Here is a 19,188-nt window from a genome sequence, read left to right as displayed (position 1 = left end):
TCCTTGTCTTCTTTCTGCCTCGTTGCTGCCTTTTTATAGCTTTAATCTGCCTCTAAAACGCAGCCACCACACCCCCTAATCTTAATTAGGGTTAGGTTAAGAGGGGGTGTGAGCTGTGGGCTGAATATGGGCCATCAGCCCAACACTTCATACAATGAATGGCGGAGAAAATGGTGATCGAGTTTGTGTGTCCCATCCAAAGACACATCGCCTTGACCTGTAAAGTACAAAGCAGCGAGGGAGACAGGTGCTCGTCTTTCAAGGCTTTGGTTTGCCACTGCGTCTGTGGGTGATGCGTCTTCCACATCTCCCCCTTGTTCTGAAGCTTCGTCCAAACCTCACAGGTGGTGTGACTCCATAAAATATGACATTTAACCATCTATTAAACACCAATTTAATCACGCGACAGTATGCTAAACATTAGAATATCTCAAACATTGTTCTGACTATTATGATTTTTGTGTTCTTCTCTCTGTTCTTTTGAGTGTTTTCAGGGCTGTGACTGGTGGATCAGTGAGAGAAAGTACCGAGTGTTTTTATAGAGTTTTTAGTAGGTGAATAGAGGCATGGCTTCTTGTCCCCCATATTGTGTTTGCATCTGTCTTGCAGTTGTTTGGCCTTTAGCCCCCAAAGCAAAAAGGTTTCAAGAGAATGATCAAAGCAAGTTTAATATTTGGCACAGACTGTTCAGAAACCAGCATTTCTTGTTTGGACAACACTAATCAAAATCAATCATAGGTTTTTGGCCTGATATAGATCAACATTATCCAAATTATGCACACACATTGAAGAAATCATTATTAAGATCAATAAAGTCAATTCCAAATTAAAATTTCAATTTCTTTTTTATTAAATTTCATTCTATATACTTCTTATTGTTAATTAAAATATACAAATTTTTCTTACAATTTATTATCGGTTTCCGGGTCGGGCCGAAGACAACATTACCCTGAGGCCAACCTAAACCTGGCCCAAAGTTGCAATTGTTACCTTTAAATTTTGGATGGACTGATCCTATTTTCAAGTTTAAGTTGCTTGAAAATAATTTGTTCTTGAATTTTTCTACTGCAATTACTCAGATATAATGAACAATGCTTGTGGTGCAGAGACCTCAAAGAATAAAGGTTCTTGGTGGCAATGGAAGTGTCATAGTTCAAAAATATTGGATATGGAATTAGCAGTTGATTGCTATGCATGTTATATCTCGGTGAATTGGAGCATTATTATTATTGCTATCTGTTTATTTGTAACTTAAATGGCTTATATATAACTTTCTTTATTCTCAAGGAAATGAAAAATAATTCGGGTCCTAATCAGGTTGTCTTATCAGTGTAGATTACTACTGCATATGCCATTTTGCTTGCAGTGTAGATTACCTGTCTGCTGCCTCTGTTAATGATATCCTTCTTTAAACAGTCGTATATAGTCTCTGATTCATTCAGTCTGGAGATAGTTTCATATTCTTTTCTTGTTCCCCTTTCTTTCCGTTTTGTGTGCATCTCCTTTGCACTCAAGTTTGCAATAACAAGCTGAAAGAAGGCCGGCCGGTGGACCAACCTCGGAGGAGTAGCTGGTGGAAGAAGATAAATAGGTGGCTGATAGCATATAAAGTTTTTCAACTATACGAGAAAATCTCCTTACTTTGTTGAGGAGAACATATCAACGAGGAGAACATATAAAATTTTTTCAACTATAAATGAGAAGAACATATCAATAAACTTTAGAAAAACATATCTTTTATCACGGTATAATGTTGGAGTTATCTAACTATGCGTCAATCTAGTGTTTCACTCCCGCATAAAATATATTATCATCGATTTTCACTTTATACGAGATCAAGTTGTCCGATATCAACTAGGTGTTTCTCATATATTTACGATCGATCAACTAGCAAATTCACTCACGAAGTTTTTCATCCATAAACTATTTTCATTGCATCGGTTTAAGATTGACATATTTGACAGGAACACCATCTTAGGAGAGTATGATAACATATAAGATTCTTTTAATTGTACGAGAAAATTTTACTATTTTATTGAGAAAAATTCATCTATATGAATACGTATGCATTTGATCTCTCTATGTGTTGCTGCATGCTGCACAAAGACTGTCCACTTTTGAAGCCCTTCAATTCTCCAATGTTTTATTCCAGGTTGAGAAATTTATTGACTAGCTGCAATTTGAGTGTGATGTTGGATTTTGGTGTCCAGAGAGCAATAGTGGAATAGCAATCAGATATACTCATTTATGTTTAGTAGTTCGGTCAAGCAGTCTGCTTGAGAGACCAGGCAATGTCACAAAACAAACAGGGGGTGATGGCATCCAACGAGAAGGGTTTCCCCTTTGATTGTGAATGAGATGTATTCTCTATTGGACAGCAAGAGTTGGAAATCACAGCTTGTTTAGGGTGGAGACATAGCCATTAAATACGACAGAGAAGTCATTTCTGAACGCATCGCAGTACAAGCAGCTTAAACTGATGGATTTCTTCTGAGCAAGGAGACAAAAGTCCAATCTGTACTTGACTAACCCACTGTCTTGCATCACCCTCATCTACCTTTCAGCAGCTGATGGATACACTTCTGTTGACAGCATGCAGCAACACATGGAGAGATCAAATGCCCGGGACGGATATCAGCCACCGGTTTGTCTTCTTCCACCATCTATTCCTCCAGGGTTGGTCCACCGGCCGGCCTTCTTTTGAAACATCAGGCTCCAGTTGACTGTACTGTAAACAAGAAGAAGAAGAAGAAGAAGAAGAAGAACAAGGTGGTTTACTACCATGACCACGAGGATGGCAACAAAGAAGATGAGGGAAGTCGGTCATGTTCACTGAACCATAGAGAATGGTAGACCTGAGGTAAGGCTTATCTCAGACCAACAAGTGGATTAGTTCACCAAGTGTCTTACACACACACACACACACACTCTCTCTCTCTCTCCATATATATATATAGAGAGAGAGAGAGTGTGTGTGTGATCACACTTGGTGAACTAATCCACTGGTTGGTCTGAGATAAGCCTTACCTCAGGTCTACCAAGAAAGCCGGAGTTCCCGTTCTATCAACCCCTTCTTTTTCGTCTATGGTTCAGTGAACACGACGGACTTCCCTCATCTTCTTTGTTGCCATCCTCATTGTCATGGATTATGGCATCGTTATCGCATCTTAAAGCAAGCAAGACAAACAAGTAATGGCGGGCCAAAGGTTAACTTATCTTATTGTTACAGAGAACAATCAACGGCAGAAAAAATTCCAAAGCCAGAAAGTGTTTATTTATATAATTATATTTTTTTATTTATTATATATTTGGACCATATGAAATTTTTTATAAGATTCATGCATTCATTTATTTATTTATATATATACTTATTAATTTAAATAAAAAAATAATATATTTACTTTTGAATAAATATTAAAATATTAGAAGGGTAAACTCATCATAAAATATTTAAATGTACTTTTGAAATATAATTTTATCAAATAATAGTTAAGTAAATATATATATATATATATATGTGTATTTAAAATATAATTTTTATCTATTATTTATCAAATACTTAAAATATTTCATAACTATCCATTCACTCATATCATATATTAAAAATATAAATATATTTCTAAACGAGGACAGAACTCGTAGTCGATAAGGACACATCAAATTCACTTGGAAAACTGGAACAGTAGAAAGAAAGGGAATATAGCTGAGGATCAAAGGACAAAGAAGAGTAATAGAGAACTCGGAAGACGAGAGAAGACAGGTTTGAACAGAATGGAGGAGAAGCGTTAAGAAAAAGGTTTGGTGGGCGCGGGAGAATCGCTGCCGCATGCCCGCCTCGGTTCTGATGAGCATGTCGACTATTAACTCATTGGCGCTTTGCTTGCAGGAAGAGACTTCGACAAAAGAGGAGAATACGGTAGGGAGGAAGACAGGTCATCATCTTCCCACTTCGCAGCCAATAGATGGAAGCGGGTGGACCAAAAGAACCCCAGTAAGCCATACTCACCGTCGACTCCCTCGTCTTACCTGCTACGTTGAAGGATAATGAAATGAGATCATAAAGCTTACCAATTTGCAAGTGCTGACTGCAGCTGGTAGGGACAGCTTGCCAACAGATTATGAAGTCTTTGGCTTGCGTTGCGGACTCTCTCTCTGTCTCTCTCTCCGTAACTTCTCTGATGCAGTCTAAATCATGCAAATTTCAAGCTTTGCATGCAGAACCAAAAGATTTCTGTCACAGGAACATGAAACACGGTGGAACGATAAGGCTAATTCAAGCCGCGGTTTGCGGTGGTAGAAGGTGTTTCATGAGCTGAGGTGAGGGTGGATGTTGGGTGGCCATTTTCTACGCCACGGACCAAATTAATGGTCGGCTCTGCATGCGAACCCATCTCAGTCAATGCCTTCCCCTCCTTTGTTTCATCCCTTTTGAAGCTTATTGCAGGTGCTACTCCACCATCTTCTCTTTATTCTATGCCAAAAATCTCCATCCTTGTTCTCGTCTCATGGAAACTTGATGCATATTTATGATATAATACTGACTCCCGTTGTCTTTCTAGTATCTCGGATTGGTCCAAGATATCAGCGCAGTAATATGAGCCCATAGGTTGAGGTCGCAGGCAGGAAACAAATTCATATTCCTACTGACAGATGGTTTCTCTGTTCATCTTCTTCCAAGTTGTGGGTTTGAACCCTTGTGTAGGTCGGTACCCTAATGGATCCAAGCAATATCTCTAGGTGGGGGATCGCTGGCCTTGACAAGAGAACAAAGAAGCTTGCAACTGCACTCAATCAATCATAAACCTTAGAGTGGGGAGCATATAGACCTACATAGGTTCCGTAGGGTGGATAATCTTTCGCTATCACCGCAGTTGTCTAATGGACTTGCACTAATCACAGACTGTTTATCTTCACATGCATATATCGGATGCATGAGCTGATGGTGCAAAAAGTTATCCTCTCTGTGAACATGGGAGATTTACCATGAAAGAATTTTCTAATGGGAAGCAGCTAATTCAACCTTTAACCTTAAATTCTTCTCACAGATTGTAGAATTTTCTATGTTTGGTTTCGCCAGCCTCTCTTGTTTTTCTGCAGAAAGGAAACCACGACTTTCATGTGATCCGAAAACAAAACCTCGATGCACTTTGAACGGGACAGCACAATAACACCGAGTCCATGTCCTCTTGTGTGGAAAGATCATTAGTTTAATGGTGCCCTAGAGAAACCAAGATCAAGGTCAGGACGAGACCACATGATGACCAGTTCCTCCAATGGAGTTGCACCATTAATTCCCTCTCTCACTCGCCGTGCTTCTTGACCGTACCATGTTGTTTATGCTCTCTGTATGGAACGTTGACTCGGTGATTAACGATGCCTTGGTATCACAACGACAATTCAGCTGACATGAGTCCCTTGAAAGAAGTGACTATTATTGTGTTACCGCTGTGTGTTGTGCATGTAATTCTCTTTTCCTCCTCCTCCTCCTCCTCCTCCTCCTCCTCCTCTCTTCACTTCATTGGATGCTTCGACATCGGCAGTAAGAAACCATGGGCATTCCAGTTGTGATGATGCTGGGGAGTACTGCTGCACGCAGAACATAGTGCTGTGGTTATCACTATCTCTTTGATGGCCTTCAAAACGTTCACGAAACAGCAAGAGAGAGAATAAATAAACAAAGCAAATGAGAGTGACTTGAAAGAATTCAAAGAAGTCCAAACAAAATTGCTTCGGCTCCCAGAGAGACCATATGGCGATAAAGCTTCCATAGGGTGATTTAGTCAACGGAAATGGTGGAGGATAAGAAACAACAAAAAACGCACATACTCGTCTTTTAGTTCTCGTTGTTGCTGGTTTTATTGTTGTTGAATCGGTCAACTATTTAACAGCGTGGATCGAAGACATTTGTGAGAAGACCTTTCATTTCAATGGATTCACTTCACGCCCGAACAAGTATGGTGTTCACGTTTGTCGTGGTCCAACTCGCGGGATCGGTCGGGACTGCGAGCACGGTGCTGCAAACGCGCCGCGCAGCTTTGATCGTCGCTCGATCCGAATCGACCACGTGTCGTCGCAGCAGAGAGCCACTGCTCCCCTGCCTCTGCCGACACAGAGAACACGGATCCTTTAATCGGATGAAGTGGGGTCCGCCCACGTCGACCGAGTAAACAAGCGGGACCCGAAGGTAGTCTTGCCTGTGAGGGGGTTTTTCCCGTGTCTGGTCACTGGAGGGAGCCACACCCATGGACGGGGTGGGAGCGAAGGATGAAGAAGGTGGGACCCGTCAAAGGTGTTGACGAGTTCTCCCGCACGTAATGCGGCGGCCCAATCGGCAGCGGTGGTGACGGTAAGCCCGAAGATATTTTCTTTTATACATAACCGGTCAGATCACCCCCTTTGACTCCCCAACCCAAACTCGTCTCTTCCTCTTCCTCTTCCTCTTCCTCTCCCTCACGTCTCTCTCTCTCTCTCTCTCTCGCTCTAGTCTCAATTCCTTAGCCCGTTTAGTGTGGCCTCGCTCCCCCGCCCTCCCTCCACCTGTCCGCTCCTGACGCACCATCTTATGTCACCGCGATCCCCACGACCAAGTCTCAAAGCTTCTCCCTTCCCCTCTTCCTCTACCTCTTTATTGCCCACCACCTCCACCTGTTAAAAAGACTTCAGACTTCACTCTCCTCTCTTCTTCTTCTCCAATCCTGATCACACCAAGCTGCCAAACTTCCAGTTACATGGACGAAGGCGGAACTACTCGCGGACGAGGGCTCACCTTGAACACCTCCCCTCCTCTCTTTCTCTCACCTCCCTTGGACCACGGCGGCGATCCCAGGCGCCCGCAGCCCATGGAGTCCGATCGATATCGCCACCGCAGCGGTGAGAATCGTCCTGTCGTTAACGAGATGGATTTCTTCTCGGATGAGCGGTGGAAGGCCGTCAGCAAAGTGGAGCCTGACCTTGATCTCAAGGTGACGAGGGAAGATCTCACCATCAATGTTAGTAATTCATTCATCACATATACTTATTTCCATGCATGAGATCTCCCTGTTTGTGATTGATGATTCGAATTAATCTGTCAAGTATTGATTGCTTTGATCTGGTCGTGGATATTGGGTAACTTGTAGACTGGATTGAATCTTCTCACTGCCAACGCCGGCAGCGACCAGTCGACGGTAGACGACGGGATGTCGCCCGCCGATGACTCCAAGGAGAACAAGAGTGAGGTGAGAAGAACGAGATCTTTGCTGAACTGCGTCGTCTGATTAATTTGCTGGTCGTTTAATGGATTCTGCGCCTGCTTGATTCAGCTGGCGGCCATGCAGGCCGAGCTAGCACGCACGAAGGAAGAGAACCAGAAGCTGAACGAGACGCTGAACCAATTGACCGCCAGCTATAATGCTCTTCAGATGCATCTCATCGCGTTGATGCAGCAGCAACACCAACCCAAAAGAGACCCACAGGCTCATGAGGTTTGATATGATCGTACCAACTACTGACTAAAACTAGCAGTCTAATTCATGAACTGATCCATGGATGATACGTACATCAATCCTCCAGGCGGCAGATGAAAAAGGTCAGGCCACGAATCACGAACATGGAGGAGTTCTTGTGCCGAGGCAGTTCATGGATCTCGGTCCAGCTGCGGAAGCCGACGAGCCATCTCACTCGTCGACGGCAAGCCGAGACCAGCCCTCTTCGCCGCCGGACAATGTCGAAGTGGGATCGAAGGACCGCCAGTTACACAAGCAGATTGCTCGACCTGATCGCGCAAAGTCTAGCAGGGAAGACAGCCCAGACCAAGGCTGGAACCCAAGCAAAGATCCCAAGTTATCCCCTTCCAAGAGCACGGAGCAAGTACAAGAAGCCATCATGAGGAAAGCTCGCGTATCTGTTCGAGCACGGTCTGAAGCACCCATGGTGATCGAGACCACCCCAAACCTACAGCTGCTATTCCAGTGCATGCACATGAATAGTTTTCCGGACGCTCACAGTGAGTCTTGGTTGCTTTCTTAGATCACCGATGGATGCCAGTGGAGGAAGTACGGACAGAAGATGGCGAAAGGAAACCCATGCCCCCGGGCTTACTACAGATGCACCATGGCCACCGCATGCCCTGTCCGCAAACAGGTAATGCAGCACACTGGAAGTGTGTTTTCTCGTATGAGTGCAATTACGTCTCTCAAGTGTTCGACTAATTGTCCGTTGTTTTTGGGCACCAACAGGTGCAGAGGTGCGCGGAGGACCGTTCGATCCTGATAACGACCTACGAGGGCACTCACAACCACCCGCTCCCGCCGGCGGCCATGGCGATGGCGTCGACCACCTCGGCCGCAGTGTCGATGCTGCTGTCGGGGTCGATGTCGAGCCCCGAGGGGCTTATGAACCCCAACTTCCTCGCACGAACAATCCTGCCGTACTCGTCGAGCATGGCGACCATATCGGCCTCGGCTCCCTTCCCCACCGTGACGTTGGATCTCACTCACAACACCAACGCGCTGCAGTTGCAGCGGCCACCTGCCCAGTTCCCCCTCTCGTTCCCTGGTGTCGCTGCCACCGCTGCTGCTGGCTTCATTGCGCCGTCGCAGATCATGGGGCAGGCGCTGCACAACCAATCAAACTTCTCGGGGCTTCAGATGCCTGTAGGGATGGAGGCCGCGCACCTTCTGCACCCAAAAGCCCAGTCGGCGCTTCCGTCCACTCTTGCCGACACGGTGAGCGCTGCCACGGCGGCCATAACAGCAGACCCCAACTTCACTGCTGCTCTCGCCGCCGCCATCTCATCAATCATCAGCGGGAATCACCAATCTGCAAGCAACTACGACGACAACAAGAGCAGCGCCAATAAAACCAGCAGCGATGGCAACAACAACAAAGACGACAACCCGTCCCGTTCCAATTTTCGGGCCACCCAATAGTCCTCTTCGATCATAATCACATCCAAACTTTTTATCTATTTTTCCCCGCATTATTCTTTGGTTTTGTGAAGAAAAATCATGCAATGCAATACAATACGCCTTTCCTTCCTTTGTCTTCTTCGGAGTTGTAATCTAGACAAAGGTGCTTTCCATGTCAAGATCTTATCACCAACTTAATTATTGGCGGTTGATCAATACTACATCAATATGGCACAGAAAGACATGTCCCAACAAAGTTTTCCGTCACCATCTTTCTCTTCTTCACCGTATTCTCTACGCCCATGCACCTTGGTTTCCTCCTCAGGTTCATCTCGTCTTCCTCTTCTTCATCTTCCTGTTGTTGCAGGCGCTCGAAGGTCAAGGATTGCGACCATGCACGTGAAGCATGCGGGATCTCTGGGCAGGGTAGGCAAGACGACAAAGCCCGAGTTCATTCTGACTGATTTCTGTGGAGAACTCGGTCTCAACCATTCATTCACATGATGCATTGGGCTACATATCGGCTCATCGCAATAGTAAATGGTGACTGACGTGCGCGGCAGGGGACGAGGGGCGCATCTTGTGTACGCCAGGTGTTTGTACTGGGTCCCGTACCTACGTATATACACACATCTTATACGTATATACACATATCTATATAGTTCACACGGCACCAATTACCGAGTTCCAAGTAGAATAATAGAAGATGGGAGTAAGATATGTGTGATGGCGGACAACTCCAGGAGGCGTCGTCTGCAGGAAGATTCGCGTTGACGAGGGCACGTGTAGGAAATGATTTCTTGGGGAGAGGAGAAGAGATTGGCATGGGAGGAATCGCAGATCACGACGACTTCGCTTTCAGTTGGGGATCGGCGGTGACCGATATCGTTCCCACACATCTTGTCTTGCATGTGATCTGTCATCAAGTGGTAGGTGATACAATAAAGGAGAGGGTAGGAAGAAAGCCACTCTACTGCAATCGCTTACTAATGAATAAATAATTCGATGGATAAAATATTTCAGTGTCGTTTGTGATGGCAGCATGATGACATGCATATCGAAAGCGGATAAATACCTGAATAGACTTTATATATATATATATATATATATATATATATATATACATATATATATCCAAAAGTGATGGTATGTAAATATGTATCAAGTAGGATTTTGGCACAGCATGACTAAGAATGATAGATTAGAACACAGAGAAAGGGTCAGAGATGATGAACCAACATAGTTGATGTGGATGATATCACCACAGATTTTGAGGGTTAATAACAACTGATAAAAGTGCCCAGAATCATTGCTCAGAAGAAAATATAAGATTCAACATCTCACAAAATGTCATCAAGTTGTGTGACAGCTTCAACCTTGATGTTGTTCAAAGGCATGTGGCCTGTCTGAGGGAATAGCAACTGTGCCATCAGTCTCTCTCACATAAGCAAAACTGTCTGCAGAGTGATGGAGAATCACCAGTGCAAAGATCCATCAAGCAGTTCAGTTCTAATCCAAATTAGTTTAGTGAGTTGTCCCATATGCTCCTAGATTACATGCATGATTAAGTGAAGTCTTAACGATCAACATTAGGTGGTTCCCTTGCCAACTTACACGGGGAAAAAGATTGCATATGGTGTCTGTCTTCACACTTACCATGACAGCATAACAAAGGTGCTGCTTTAGTCTAACAATTTGCTTCTTAACAAAATGAGATATTAGTCTGGTACACTCCATTGAAGAAGCTGATAATAGAACATGCTTCATGAGCATTGTACACAACTAAACATATGAAAACAAGAATCACAATCTTACAAAGAGCACTCATATGATGAGTGTCTTGTGGAAGGAGGCACAACATTGTGAACAAGAAAGAATATCATATCACTTTCACTCATATCCACATAATGAAAACACAGGCAGTCACTACAGTTTTTATTAAGAAATAAGGAAAATGATGTTACACACGATCACTCGGTTACGGATGTGTAGTTTCTTCCACAGTCTCATGATAATGAAGCTATTAATTGACTGCTGCTTGATGCCTCATGCTCTGTTTCATTTGCACATAAAGAAAAACAAGTGAGGTGACTAAACTAGTCCGTAGAAGAATATGAATTTGCTACTAAATATACAGACATGAAGATTTTCAGTAATAATTATGCATTTCCCGATATTGACATAGAGCTTTTATTGCCAAACCTCTTTAAAGTAAATCATGAAATTTTTAATATTGTGATCAGTCCATTGGATAAAGTGAGAGCCACACAACTTGGTTTTCTCTTTTTGTAAATCTACAATAAAAGAAAATTCTAATTATATCATTGGCAAGCCAACCAAAAAGAGCTGATCACAAATATTTTTACATTGGATCAAGTTATAACTTGTATCATCCCTACCTAAATCTAACATATAAAAAAAAAGTACATTATTTAATAATTTCTCCATTATGTATGACAGTTGAATGTGGCCACCAAGTTTGCAGCATCAAATCTGAGTAAAAAGGTTTTAGGAATATAGTGATTTGTGCAACAATTGAATGAGGCAAACAAGCTCATAGGATCAGATATGACTACCAAACACAAAGAGCAGAAGCAGAGGACAAACTTATATAGAGCCACATATGTTTGGTATTATTCCTAAGTAAATTGTTTACCCTATCTAAAAGGCCTTACACAAGTGATGCAGGAAAGGCCAGAAGGTAGGTTTCTTTGGGGTATAAAGCTTCAAAGGGTTTTAGAGATAACAGAGTTGCTGACTTCCTCATAGTCTACAAAGGCCAATAGGAATTATTAGTTAACAAAAAACAAGCCCATCAAAAATATAATCGACTTGGTCTTGCGATTATTAAAAAAGAAAAAGGGGATTTAATGGCTCAATATTAGAATTGTACAGATTGTCAGATGGACTGGCACGGGAAGTTGTTAGTGGTGTCTAGTATAATTTCTGGTACCGGGAAAGGAAAAAAGGCTTGATTAGAAAGACCATAATAGAGTGCTAAATTCCACACATGGTTCACTCTGTGCCAATTACCTCACATGTAGAAATATGTGCATTCGGACCATTGACGGCTAAGAAAGAACTCAGTACCCTCGTTGTTGACAATCTTAGATACAAGCTAGCCATTACCTCATCAAGATTAGAAAAATCCAGCATTAAGTCTGTAGGGAAAGTTTTACATGCAGTGCTAAAATAAAAGGAAACAAGTACTCAGCAGCTGAGATTTTAATCTCCAAGAAGCCATTATGGGACATGATGAGATTAACTGGCTCTTTTGATTATTAAGATACCATCACTGGAGTCACTTAATATATCCACTTCCCTCATGTCTAGTGATAAAAGACTTATTTTTAAAAATGCTTTGCAAAATAGAACTTCACTGAGCAAAGTGTACAGAACATATGTTCCTCCAGCAATTCATTAAGAATGTTTCTAAATACATATCTTAACCAAAAGGAGGTCCTGGAGCTCTAATTAGCTGAGAATGTATCATCCCCAAAATGGTGGATATAGGATGTAGGCAGGACCTGATAAATTTCATTTGACCAAAACCTAAGTGAACTACTGATATCTAATTTTCTCTTTGCTGATCTTTTTATATTATACTTCACAATCCTAGTCTCTGATTTCTCTCCTGATATTCTGCCTATGCTTTAGTTCTCCTCAAAAAAATTTCACATTAAAAAGGAAAGGAAGAGAAAATTTCAGAAAGTAACTTATAAACAGTGGAAGACATTTAACATTAAAAGATGAGTAGCCACAAAGAATTCAAGGGAAAGAAGTAGATATTTCAGAATATGGATGTGGAAAAAGACCTTCCTTAAGCACAGAGAAGCAAAGAAGTCATTCTTTTCTTCTTTCTGACCTGATACTGTCTTTGGAAGCCGTAAGAACATCAAACAATCCACAGCAATTCCACCATGAAGCTCGAAGCTCTGCCACTGGCGCGGGAGTGGGCTATGTGTATACGTTCGATTAATTTCAAGAGATCAATCAGCACATCAGTACCAATGCATCATCATGGCGCACAAACAGCGGAACAGAGTCAACTCACCTCAATGTTCTCGGTGCTATGGCATAACTCCCCACTTGGACGAGGCGATTCAGAAACAGGAGTTTCTTCCAGAGCGGCCGCTGGTTTCGCGTCAGTCTCATGCGTCAAAGAATCAATCTCCAGCCAAGTCACCAGAGTCCCCGTCGCGGCCTCGGCGGCTTCGACGACCTCTTCATCCACAGGAACTGGCGCATCGATCAGAACGACCGTCACAGCAGTCGCTGCTGCCGCCGCCGATTCCTCCACAGCGACCTCAGATTTCTCAGCCTTGAGGAACTCTACGCTCACAACTCCAGCCTCCGTGGAGACGGGAACTGCCACCTCCTCCAATTTCTCACCGTCATCATTACCTGTAGCGTTATCCTCCATCTCGACGGCAGCCGCGGGTTCCCTCCGCTCTTCCTGCTCCACCTCCTCGTCGCTGCTGCTGCTGCTACTACTGCTGCTGCTCGTCTTTTCCTTACCGTCGTGGTTGTTGTCTGGATCGCACAGAAAAGAAGAGGGGGGAAGCATAATAAAGTGGGAGTTCTCTGCTGCTTTTAGCAAAGGATGCGCTGTAAAGGAAAGGGGAAAACCTGGAGAAGCGTTGGTGGGGGAGTCCGGTGGGTGGCCAAGGCCCTGCTCCGTTTCCTCCACCTTCTTTCGCCGGGCAGCTTTCCGCTTCTTCGCACCCGACGGCATGGCAGCACTCTGGTAATGGATTCCTCATCTAATAGATTATAAGTGCGAGTTGTTAGAAGGGGAATGGACAGAAGGAGTGACCCATGATGTGGGTCTTAATTGCTTTCCCGCCGTCCATGGCAGAGAGATTCGAGACGAGGGACAGTATTGGCCGGGGACAGTGGCTGGTGGCGAGAGATGGGATGTGCGGTTGAAAGGTCAGAGGAAAGAATATATATACAAAGGATTTCCGTTTGCATGCGCATTTTGTCAAACACCTTGCGAGCACTTTATAATCAATACAAAATTCCAATTAAGAGCTGAGCTTCAAAATATGATGGGACTTGGAGTCGATCTGGAAACATACCAGGAGGACCGACGCCATCTATCGCCCGCTGGGAGAGGGAAGATAAGCCGAGGGGAGACACATCCTACCCGCAAGCGCAAGAAACAATAGAGAACGAGGTCAATGCTGCAATGACAAGACACATCCTGTCGGACGCAGTGTACGCTTAGGTCGCGTTCAACGGTGGAGGGACGAAAAGCCTCGATCCGCACTTGCAGCACGTGCTGCCGACGACACGACGCCATTTAAGGACCACCGAATCGGACACGACTCGGTTACGACAGGGCAACGTGGCGCGCAATCCACGTCGACGCCGACATGAGCCCTGCTGGGGAAACGCGCGAAACGGGTAACCAACCGACACAGCGAAGAACATTTTTATTTCACTCGTTTTTACGTACTCGTCCATGTACCCGTCGGGTAATTGGAGGTCCGTCACGACGAATGGTTGTAGAGGGGAGTTTGGGTGTAGAACGCGTAATGAAGAGGAAAAGAGACGTTCCGACTTCGCTCTCGGTTTTGGCATCCTACCTTAACATATCTATTACTTCCCTCTCGGTTTTGGCATCCTACCATACTATATCTATGCATGGATTCGATCCTGCCATTGAGACTTCGAAGCTGCGCCTTCTTCCTCGCGCTGGGATTGGACTAGGGGGGAAGAAGATGATCCAGCTGCTGTTCACGGTGCTGGTGGCGGAGGCGGCGGCGACGGCGGGGCTCCTCTTCAACACTCCGCTCCGCAAGCTCCTCATCCTCGGCCTAGACCGCCTCAAGCGCGGCCGTAGCACCGTCATGGTGAAGACGCTGGCCGCCACCGCCGTGCTCGTCCTCGCCTCTAGCATCTACAGCATGGCTGAGATCCGACTCCGCTTCGCCGAGCTCGGGGCCCCCACGCCCACCGACCAGATTCTCATGAGCCGCCACCTCCTCGAAGCCTCCCTCCTGGGTATGAGTATCCATTCTTGCTACCTATCTTCTTCAATCTCGATGTTTCTTGTTCTGCGGTACAATCTTATTACTACTCGATTCATGATGCAGGTTACTCCCTTTTCCTCGCTCTAATAATCGACCGTCTCCACCTCTACATCGGAGAACTGCATGGGCTAAGAAATAGCATGAAGGCTGTGATGAAGCAAAACAGGGTCATAGGGACAGCTAAAACTGGGAGTTCCTGAAGAATCTTTAGCATCAGATGTGGCAAATTGTTCCGCTTGTATATATCATGCCATTACAACCAACTGTTTGATAAAATGCCCTCTTGTTGTTTTACCTAATGAAGTGATTCAAATGCTTACACGCTGTTAGATAGTACATGAACGAGCTACGCAATTTAAAACACTAAAACCTCTGCAACAGTGAGGGGCTAAGCATCATAAAATCTACATAGAAGAAGAACAGTAGAACAACTCCAATGCCACTGGATCAGGGGGGCTTGGAAGGGATGCGTTCGACCTGACTGCAAGTCTGCACTTCACCAGCTGCCAGTAAAAGAGAGCGTTTTATCAAGCACAAATCAGGTGCAGGATGGGATAATTGCATCCCCCAGTACTTCTGTTAGCATCTTGAATGCTGCTGAATTTTCTGCAACTCTCACTTTTGGCTTTGAGTCCCCAGAGATGACAAAGATTTTGTCTTCGGTTTTGACTTGAACAGAGCAGATGAACGTTTTACAATGATCAGGCCCTTGTTCTTGTTCAATCCTGCAAGTTCCATCGATGCAGTAATTGGGAGTAAACTCTTTACTTGTACATCAGTTGCGACGTAATGAAAGAGGCTCATAGAATCGAAGGTAAACCTACCTGTACGTGGGATTCATCCAATGTTTCTTGTTGCATAGCTCGTTTAGTTTCTGCTTTGCTCCAACTTCCGCCTCGGCCCCCGCGTCACCTTCCTCCCTATCAGCTGCCTGCAAGGCAGACAGCCTTTGCAGCGCATCTCTCGCCGCGTGAAGCCTTGCGAGATTCTTCTGTTTGGAGAAGCCAATGCCCATGACTTCTCCGTCCACGACGACCTTGACAGTGTTCGAAGAACCATCAAAAGAACTCGAAATATCGACTATTTTGCGGTGCTTCTGACAAAGCTTATAGAGGGCCATCACGGGGTGCTCCTTCATCATCTCCGGAGTGATGATCGGCTCCAAGATGCCCCTGAAAACCTGCCCACGACCTCACGTTATCCCCAGAAGCAACAGTAGCAATAAGAAAGGAGAGGCAATTCACCGTCCAGAACAACTGCAGATCGGAATCGCAGTCGAAGTAGACTGCGGCCGCGATAGACTCGACGATATCGGCTAGCACTTTGGGGGCTTCGAGGGTGGTACCGCCGTACGTCATTTGAACGATGTCTTCCTCGGGCTCCATCATCGCCAAATCCGTGAATTTGCTCACCTGAAGCGTAACAGATGGTGATCCAGTCGAATCGGAATAAAAAGGGAGGTTTTTGTGGGTTAAGGCAACGCGAGTACCAACTGATCGAGGTCGCGGCAGATGCGGCGGAGGAATCGGTAGAGACGGTGGCGGACGGCGACTCGGGCGAGCTTCTCGGTGGAGGCATTGGCTATGCGGAGCTCGGTCAGGAATCCGGGTTCCAGTGTGGGATCGGAGAGGTAGAAGAAGCTGGTGATGGCAAGGCCAAGGACGGCATCGCCGACGAACTCAAGGCGCTCATACGAGCGGTGGCCAGCATAGGAGGAGTGGGTGAGGGCCTCCTCCAGTAGAGAGGGATCACGGAAGGTGTAATTAAGGAGGCGCTCGATCTCCGTCACCGCTAACCGCATTCCGCCGCCCACCTTCGCCATGCTCTGCCTTCGCTTCTCGATTGCGTCGAGACAGTCGCTCCTCCTCGGCTAATACTATGGTGGTGGAATACCAATACCAGTCAGGCCGGCGTCAGATCTTCTCTAACTCCAACTCCAAACTACGTTTTGTTTTGGCATCTCCACCCTCGTGCTGTTCACCATCGGATCCCATCCATCCGTTTGTGGAGGGTAAAGATGTGCAGTCCTTGGAAATGTCGGCTCGTCCACATTGGATAGGACCTCTTGCTTCACTGCGAAGGAAGGCATCGTACCAAAACGACCCTCTGCAGGAATAGTGGGGCCCGTCCGTCACTAGTGTCACCGCCAATCGCGAGAACCGGTAAAGGATGAGGTATCGGTGATGTGGTTGAAGTGGGAATTAACAAAGTGAGATCCACCTCAGCGGCAGAGCTGACCAGGACGCGGGCCCCGCGTGCTTTAGGAGCAGCCTTATCTGACAAAGTTGACCACATCTTTCCCCGTCAACGACATCGCAGAAGAACACGAGTGATGAGCTTAGCGTTAGATATATAGACAAGTGAACACCCATTGTGTAATGAGCATTTTGGTTGTGCTTAGGCTCGAAGACTACTTCAAGATAAGAGTAGCTTTGGTAAAGCTTTCACTTGTTTTTCTACACCTATTAATTGGCATTCAAAATTCAATTACAAAGTTAAATCCAATAGATTTAGCCTCTTGAGATTGAGCATTAAGAACTGATAGGAATACTGAAGTTTAAATGAGCATTATGATTCTTGAAGACATGAATGGTCAGATCATACACGTAGTTGATTCATAGACGCAAGAAACATATCAAGTTCAATAAAAAAGTAACACCTTGTTTGGAAGTGCATGATGATTTGTGTAGGGTCTGCTGCAAACTCATCTAAACAAGAATCTTCTCATTATTAAACCTCCAAATAATCACTGCCAGGGACATCAAAACATTAATTAACTGAAGATTAGACCATATGGATCCAAATAGTTGCTCACTGCATCAAATTATTCATGTTGGAAGATGGACCTGTCTGTAATGTTTCCTCATATCATCCCCAAAGCAAATAACTTGCAGCTGATGTGCATCTTCTGCGTTGCAGATACGGTCTCCCAACAAATCGGAACATGATCTCACAACTGCTGCAATTAATGGAGCTCAATATACTTTTATCACTCCTCAAAAATATATGAGATCATATGAAACACCCCCCAAAAAAAAGAAGATTCTTGCTACAGTTAACATGGGTGTCCACGTCAGGGGCATTTCCGTAATTTAGTTTAGATTAACCATGGCCGCCCATCCTATTTAAATGGCTCGGCCTCTCTTCCTCTGCCTCCAAAGCTCTCCTGCTCTTGGCTGGCATCATTCAGCATGCTTCCAAAGGTCGCCCTTTTACTGTTCTTCGTCCTCCCCCACGCCGCCTGCACGTCGGCGCCAGCGCCGGCGCCGATGAGCCAAGAAGAGGACGCCACCCAGTTCATCCGAGCCCGGTGCGGCGCCACCCGCTACCCGGACCTTTGCTTCACGTCGCTCTCCCTCTACGCCGCTGACGTCCACCGCAGCCCCGTCCGGCTCGCTTGCCTCGCATCCAACGTCACCCTCGGCCACCTCCTCTCCCTCTGCTCCCACGTCTCCGCCCTTCGCAAAGCCGGAGCCGGGCGGGAGGCGGCCGCGCTGCGGGACTGCACGGACACGCTGGGCGACGCGGCGGACCAGGTGGGGCGGACGACCTCGGAGCTGGGCCGGCTGCAGGATCCCCTGGAGAGGTCGGAGGTGGCGTGGCGGGTCTCCAACGCCCAGACGTGGATGAGCGCGGCGCTGACCAACGAGGACACCTGCTCCGACGGCTTCCAGGACGTGGGCGGCGGGGGCACCAGCGCCATCGAGGCCGACGTGCGCCGCCGGGTGGAGAAGGTGAAGCAGTACACCAGCAACGCCCTTGCCCTGGTCAACAGCCTCGTTGACCGCCGATGATGCTGCTCAGTCTACTCTCCCGACTCAAACAGCTACCTTCTGTTAATGTTGAAAGGAAGACAACGATACCAACATACACAGAACACGTCGCAGCAGCACGATAAGATTAGCTTCATGAGTTGGGTGGGGGAAGTGATCCATTTGCTTGGTGGGATTCTGCCTTGTAAAGACGCTCTTTTCTGTGCTCCTTCTGGTTGTCATTTGTCTTCTTGCTTCAAAACAATTGCAGTTCTTCAGAAGCCTTCACCATCTTCTCAATCATTGCTTCACTCTATCTATGATTCTTGAACGCTTATATATACTGCAAAACAAGATCACCATATTACAGTTAGGTCTTAAGACATATTCTAAGGGACCGCCCATTTCTCATGCACCACAGGATATAAGAAATACCAATTATTGGTTTATCTTATGCCCAATTAATTATTGGTTTTTGTTTCCACTGAACAATTATATGTGTATCAATTA

At 45.5% G+C, this 19,188-nt stretch overlaps 5 protein-coding genes across 7 annotated transcripts; 3 read left to right on the top strand and 2 right to left on the bottom strand.

Moving 5' to 3' along the window:
• Positions 1 to 6,569: 6,569 nt before the first annotated feature.
• On the top strand, positions 6,570 to 9,017 carry LOC135605916 (probable WRKY transcription factor 31). Its single transcript, XM_065096533.1, has 6 exons — positions 6,570 to 6,989; positions 7,119 to 7,217; positions 7,302 to 7,463; positions 7,552 to 7,911; positions 8,008 to 8,121; positions 8,217 to 9,017. The coding sequence occupies exons 1-6, from the start codon at positions 6,729 to 6,731 to the stop codon at positions 8,907 to 8,909; spliced, it is 1,689 nt and encodes a 562-aa protein (XP_064952605.1). The 5' UTR covers positions 6,570 to 6,728; the 3' UTR covers positions 8,910 to 9,017.
• Positions 9,018 to 10,624: 1,607 nt separating this feature from the next.
• On the bottom strand, positions 10,625 to 14,117 carry LOC135583640 (uncharacterized). 3 transcript variants are annotated; one of them, XM_065096532.1, is made up of 5 exons: positions 13,970 to 14,117; positions 13,518 to 13,651; positions 12,943 to 13,421; positions 12,704 to 12,845; positions 10,625 to 10,941 (listed from the first exon to the last, which is right to left on the bottom strand). In XM_065096532.1, the coding sequence occupies exons 2-4, from the start codon at positions 13,621 to 13,623 to the stop codon at positions 12,732 to 12,734; spliced, it is 699 nt and encodes a 232-aa protein (XP_064952604.1). In that variant the 5' UTR covers positions 13,624 to 13,651; positions 13,970 to 14,117; the 3' UTR covers positions 10,625 to 10,941; positions 12,704 to 12,731. The 3 variants fall into 3 exon arrangements, with proteins under 3 accessions (XP_064952604.1, XP_009388736.2, XP_009388738.2); XM_009390461.3 differs by lacking the exon at positions 13,970 to 14,117 and having other exon boundaries at positions 13,518 to 13,887; XM_009390463.3 differs by lacking the exon at positions 13,970 to 14,117 and having other exon boundaries at positions 12,754 to 12,845; positions 13,518 to 13,880.
• Positions 14,118 to 14,413: 296 nt separating this feature from the next.
• On the top strand, positions 14,414 to 15,262 carry LOC135605915 (uncharacterized). The gene is made up of 2 exons (XM_065096531.1): positions 14,414 to 14,897; positions 14,990 to 15,262. The coding sequence occupies exons 1-2, from the start codon at positions 14,429 to 14,431 to the stop codon at positions 15,124 to 15,126; spliced, it is 606 nt and encodes a 201-aa protein (XP_064952603.1). The 5' UTR covers positions 14,414 to 14,428; the 3' UTR covers positions 15,127 to 15,262.
• Positions 15,193 to 16,894, bottom strand: LOC135605914 (ribonuclease 3-like protein 2). The gene is made up of 4 exons (XM_065096529.1): positions 16,416 to 16,894; positions 16,171 to 16,338; positions 15,751 to 16,106; positions 15,193 to 15,651 (listed from the first exon to the last, which is right to left on the bottom strand). Exons 1-4 carry the CDS (start codon positions 16,746 to 16,748, stop codon positions 15,465 to 15,467), a joined length of 1,044 nt encoding a protein of 347 aa, XP_064952601.1. The 5' UTR covers positions 16,749 to 16,894; the 3' UTR covers positions 15,193 to 15,464.
• A 1,172-nt stretch (positions 16,895 to 18,066) lies between these two features.
• LOC103975492 (pectinesterase inhibitor 9) lies at positions 18,067 to 18,978 on the top strand. Its single transcript, XM_009390466.3, has one exon. It carries the CDS (start codon positions 18,118 to 18,120, stop codon positions 18,718 to 18,720), a length of 603 nt encoding a protein of 200 aa, XP_009388741.3. The 5' UTR covers positions 18,067 to 18,117; the 3' UTR covers positions 18,721 to 18,978.
• Positions 18,979 to 19,188: the final 210 nt, after the last annotated feature.

Source organism: Musa acuminata, chromosome BXJ2-2, assembly GCF_036884655.1.
Source record: "Musa acuminata AAA Group cultivar baxijiao chromosome BXJ2-2, Cavendish_Baxijiao_AAA, whole genome shotgun sequence".
In the NCBI taxonomy this organism is placed as follows: Eukaryota; Viridiplantae; Streptophyta; class Magnoliopsida; order Zingiberales; family Musaceae; genus Musa; species Musa acuminata.
Note: the sequence above shows the minus strand (reverse complement) of the source record. Positions and strands in the feature narration are given on the sequence as shown.

Excerpts from the sequence above, each read along its gene's own strand:
- LOC135605916 (XM_065096533.1), top strand. The coding sequence starts at position 6,729 with ATGGACGAAGGCGGAACTACTCGCGGACGAGGGCTCACCTTGAACACC. Across the intron at positions 7,912-8,007 it reads CACGGTCTGAAGCACCCATG|ATCACCGATGGATGCCAGTG; the intron begins GTGATCGAGACC and ends TTGCTTTCTTAG. Across the intron at positions 8,122-8,216 it reads CATGCCCTGTCCGCAAACAG|GTGCAGAGGTGCGCGGAGGA; the intron begins GTAATGCAGCAC and ends GGGCACCAACAG.
- LOC135605915 (XM_065096531.1), top strand. The coding sequence starts at position 14,429 with ATGAAGAGGAAAAGAGACGTTCCGACTTCGCTCTCGGTTTTGGCATCC. Across the intron at positions 14,898-14,989 it reads CCTCGAAGCCTCCCTCCTGG|GTTACTCCCTTTTCCTCGCT; the intron begins GTATGAGTATCC and ends TTCATGATGCAG.
- LOC135605914 (XM_065096529.1), bottom strand. The coding sequence starts at position 16,748 with ATGGCGAAGGTGGGCGGCGGAATGCGGTTAGCGGTGACGGAGATCGAG. Across the intron at positions 16,339-16,415 it reads GCCGCGACCTCGATCAGTTG|GTGAGCAAATTCACGGATTT; the intron begins GTACTCGCGTTG and ends GTTACGCTTCAG. Across the intron at positions 15,652-15,750 it reads TGGATGAATCCCACGTACAG|GATTGAACAAGAACAAGGGC; the intron begins GTAGGTTTACCT and ends TGGAACTTGCAG.
- LOC135583640 (XM_065096532.1), bottom strand. The coding sequence starts at position 13,623 with ATGCCGTCGGGTGCGAAGAAGCGGAAAGCTGCCCGGCGAAAGAAGGTG. Across the intron at positions 13,422-13,517 it reads CCCCACCAACGCTTCTCCAG|ACAACAACCACGACGGTAAG; the intron begins GTTTTCCCCTTT and ends TGTGCGATCCAG. Across the intron at positions 12,846-12,942 it reads ATAGCACCGAGAACATTGAG|CCCACTCCCGCGCCAGTGGC; the intron begins GTGAGTTGACTC and ends GTATACACATAG.
- LOC103975492 (XM_009390466.3), top strand. The coding sequence starts at position 18,118 with ATGCTTCCAAAGGTCGCCCTTTTACTGTTCTTCGTCCTCCCCCACGCC.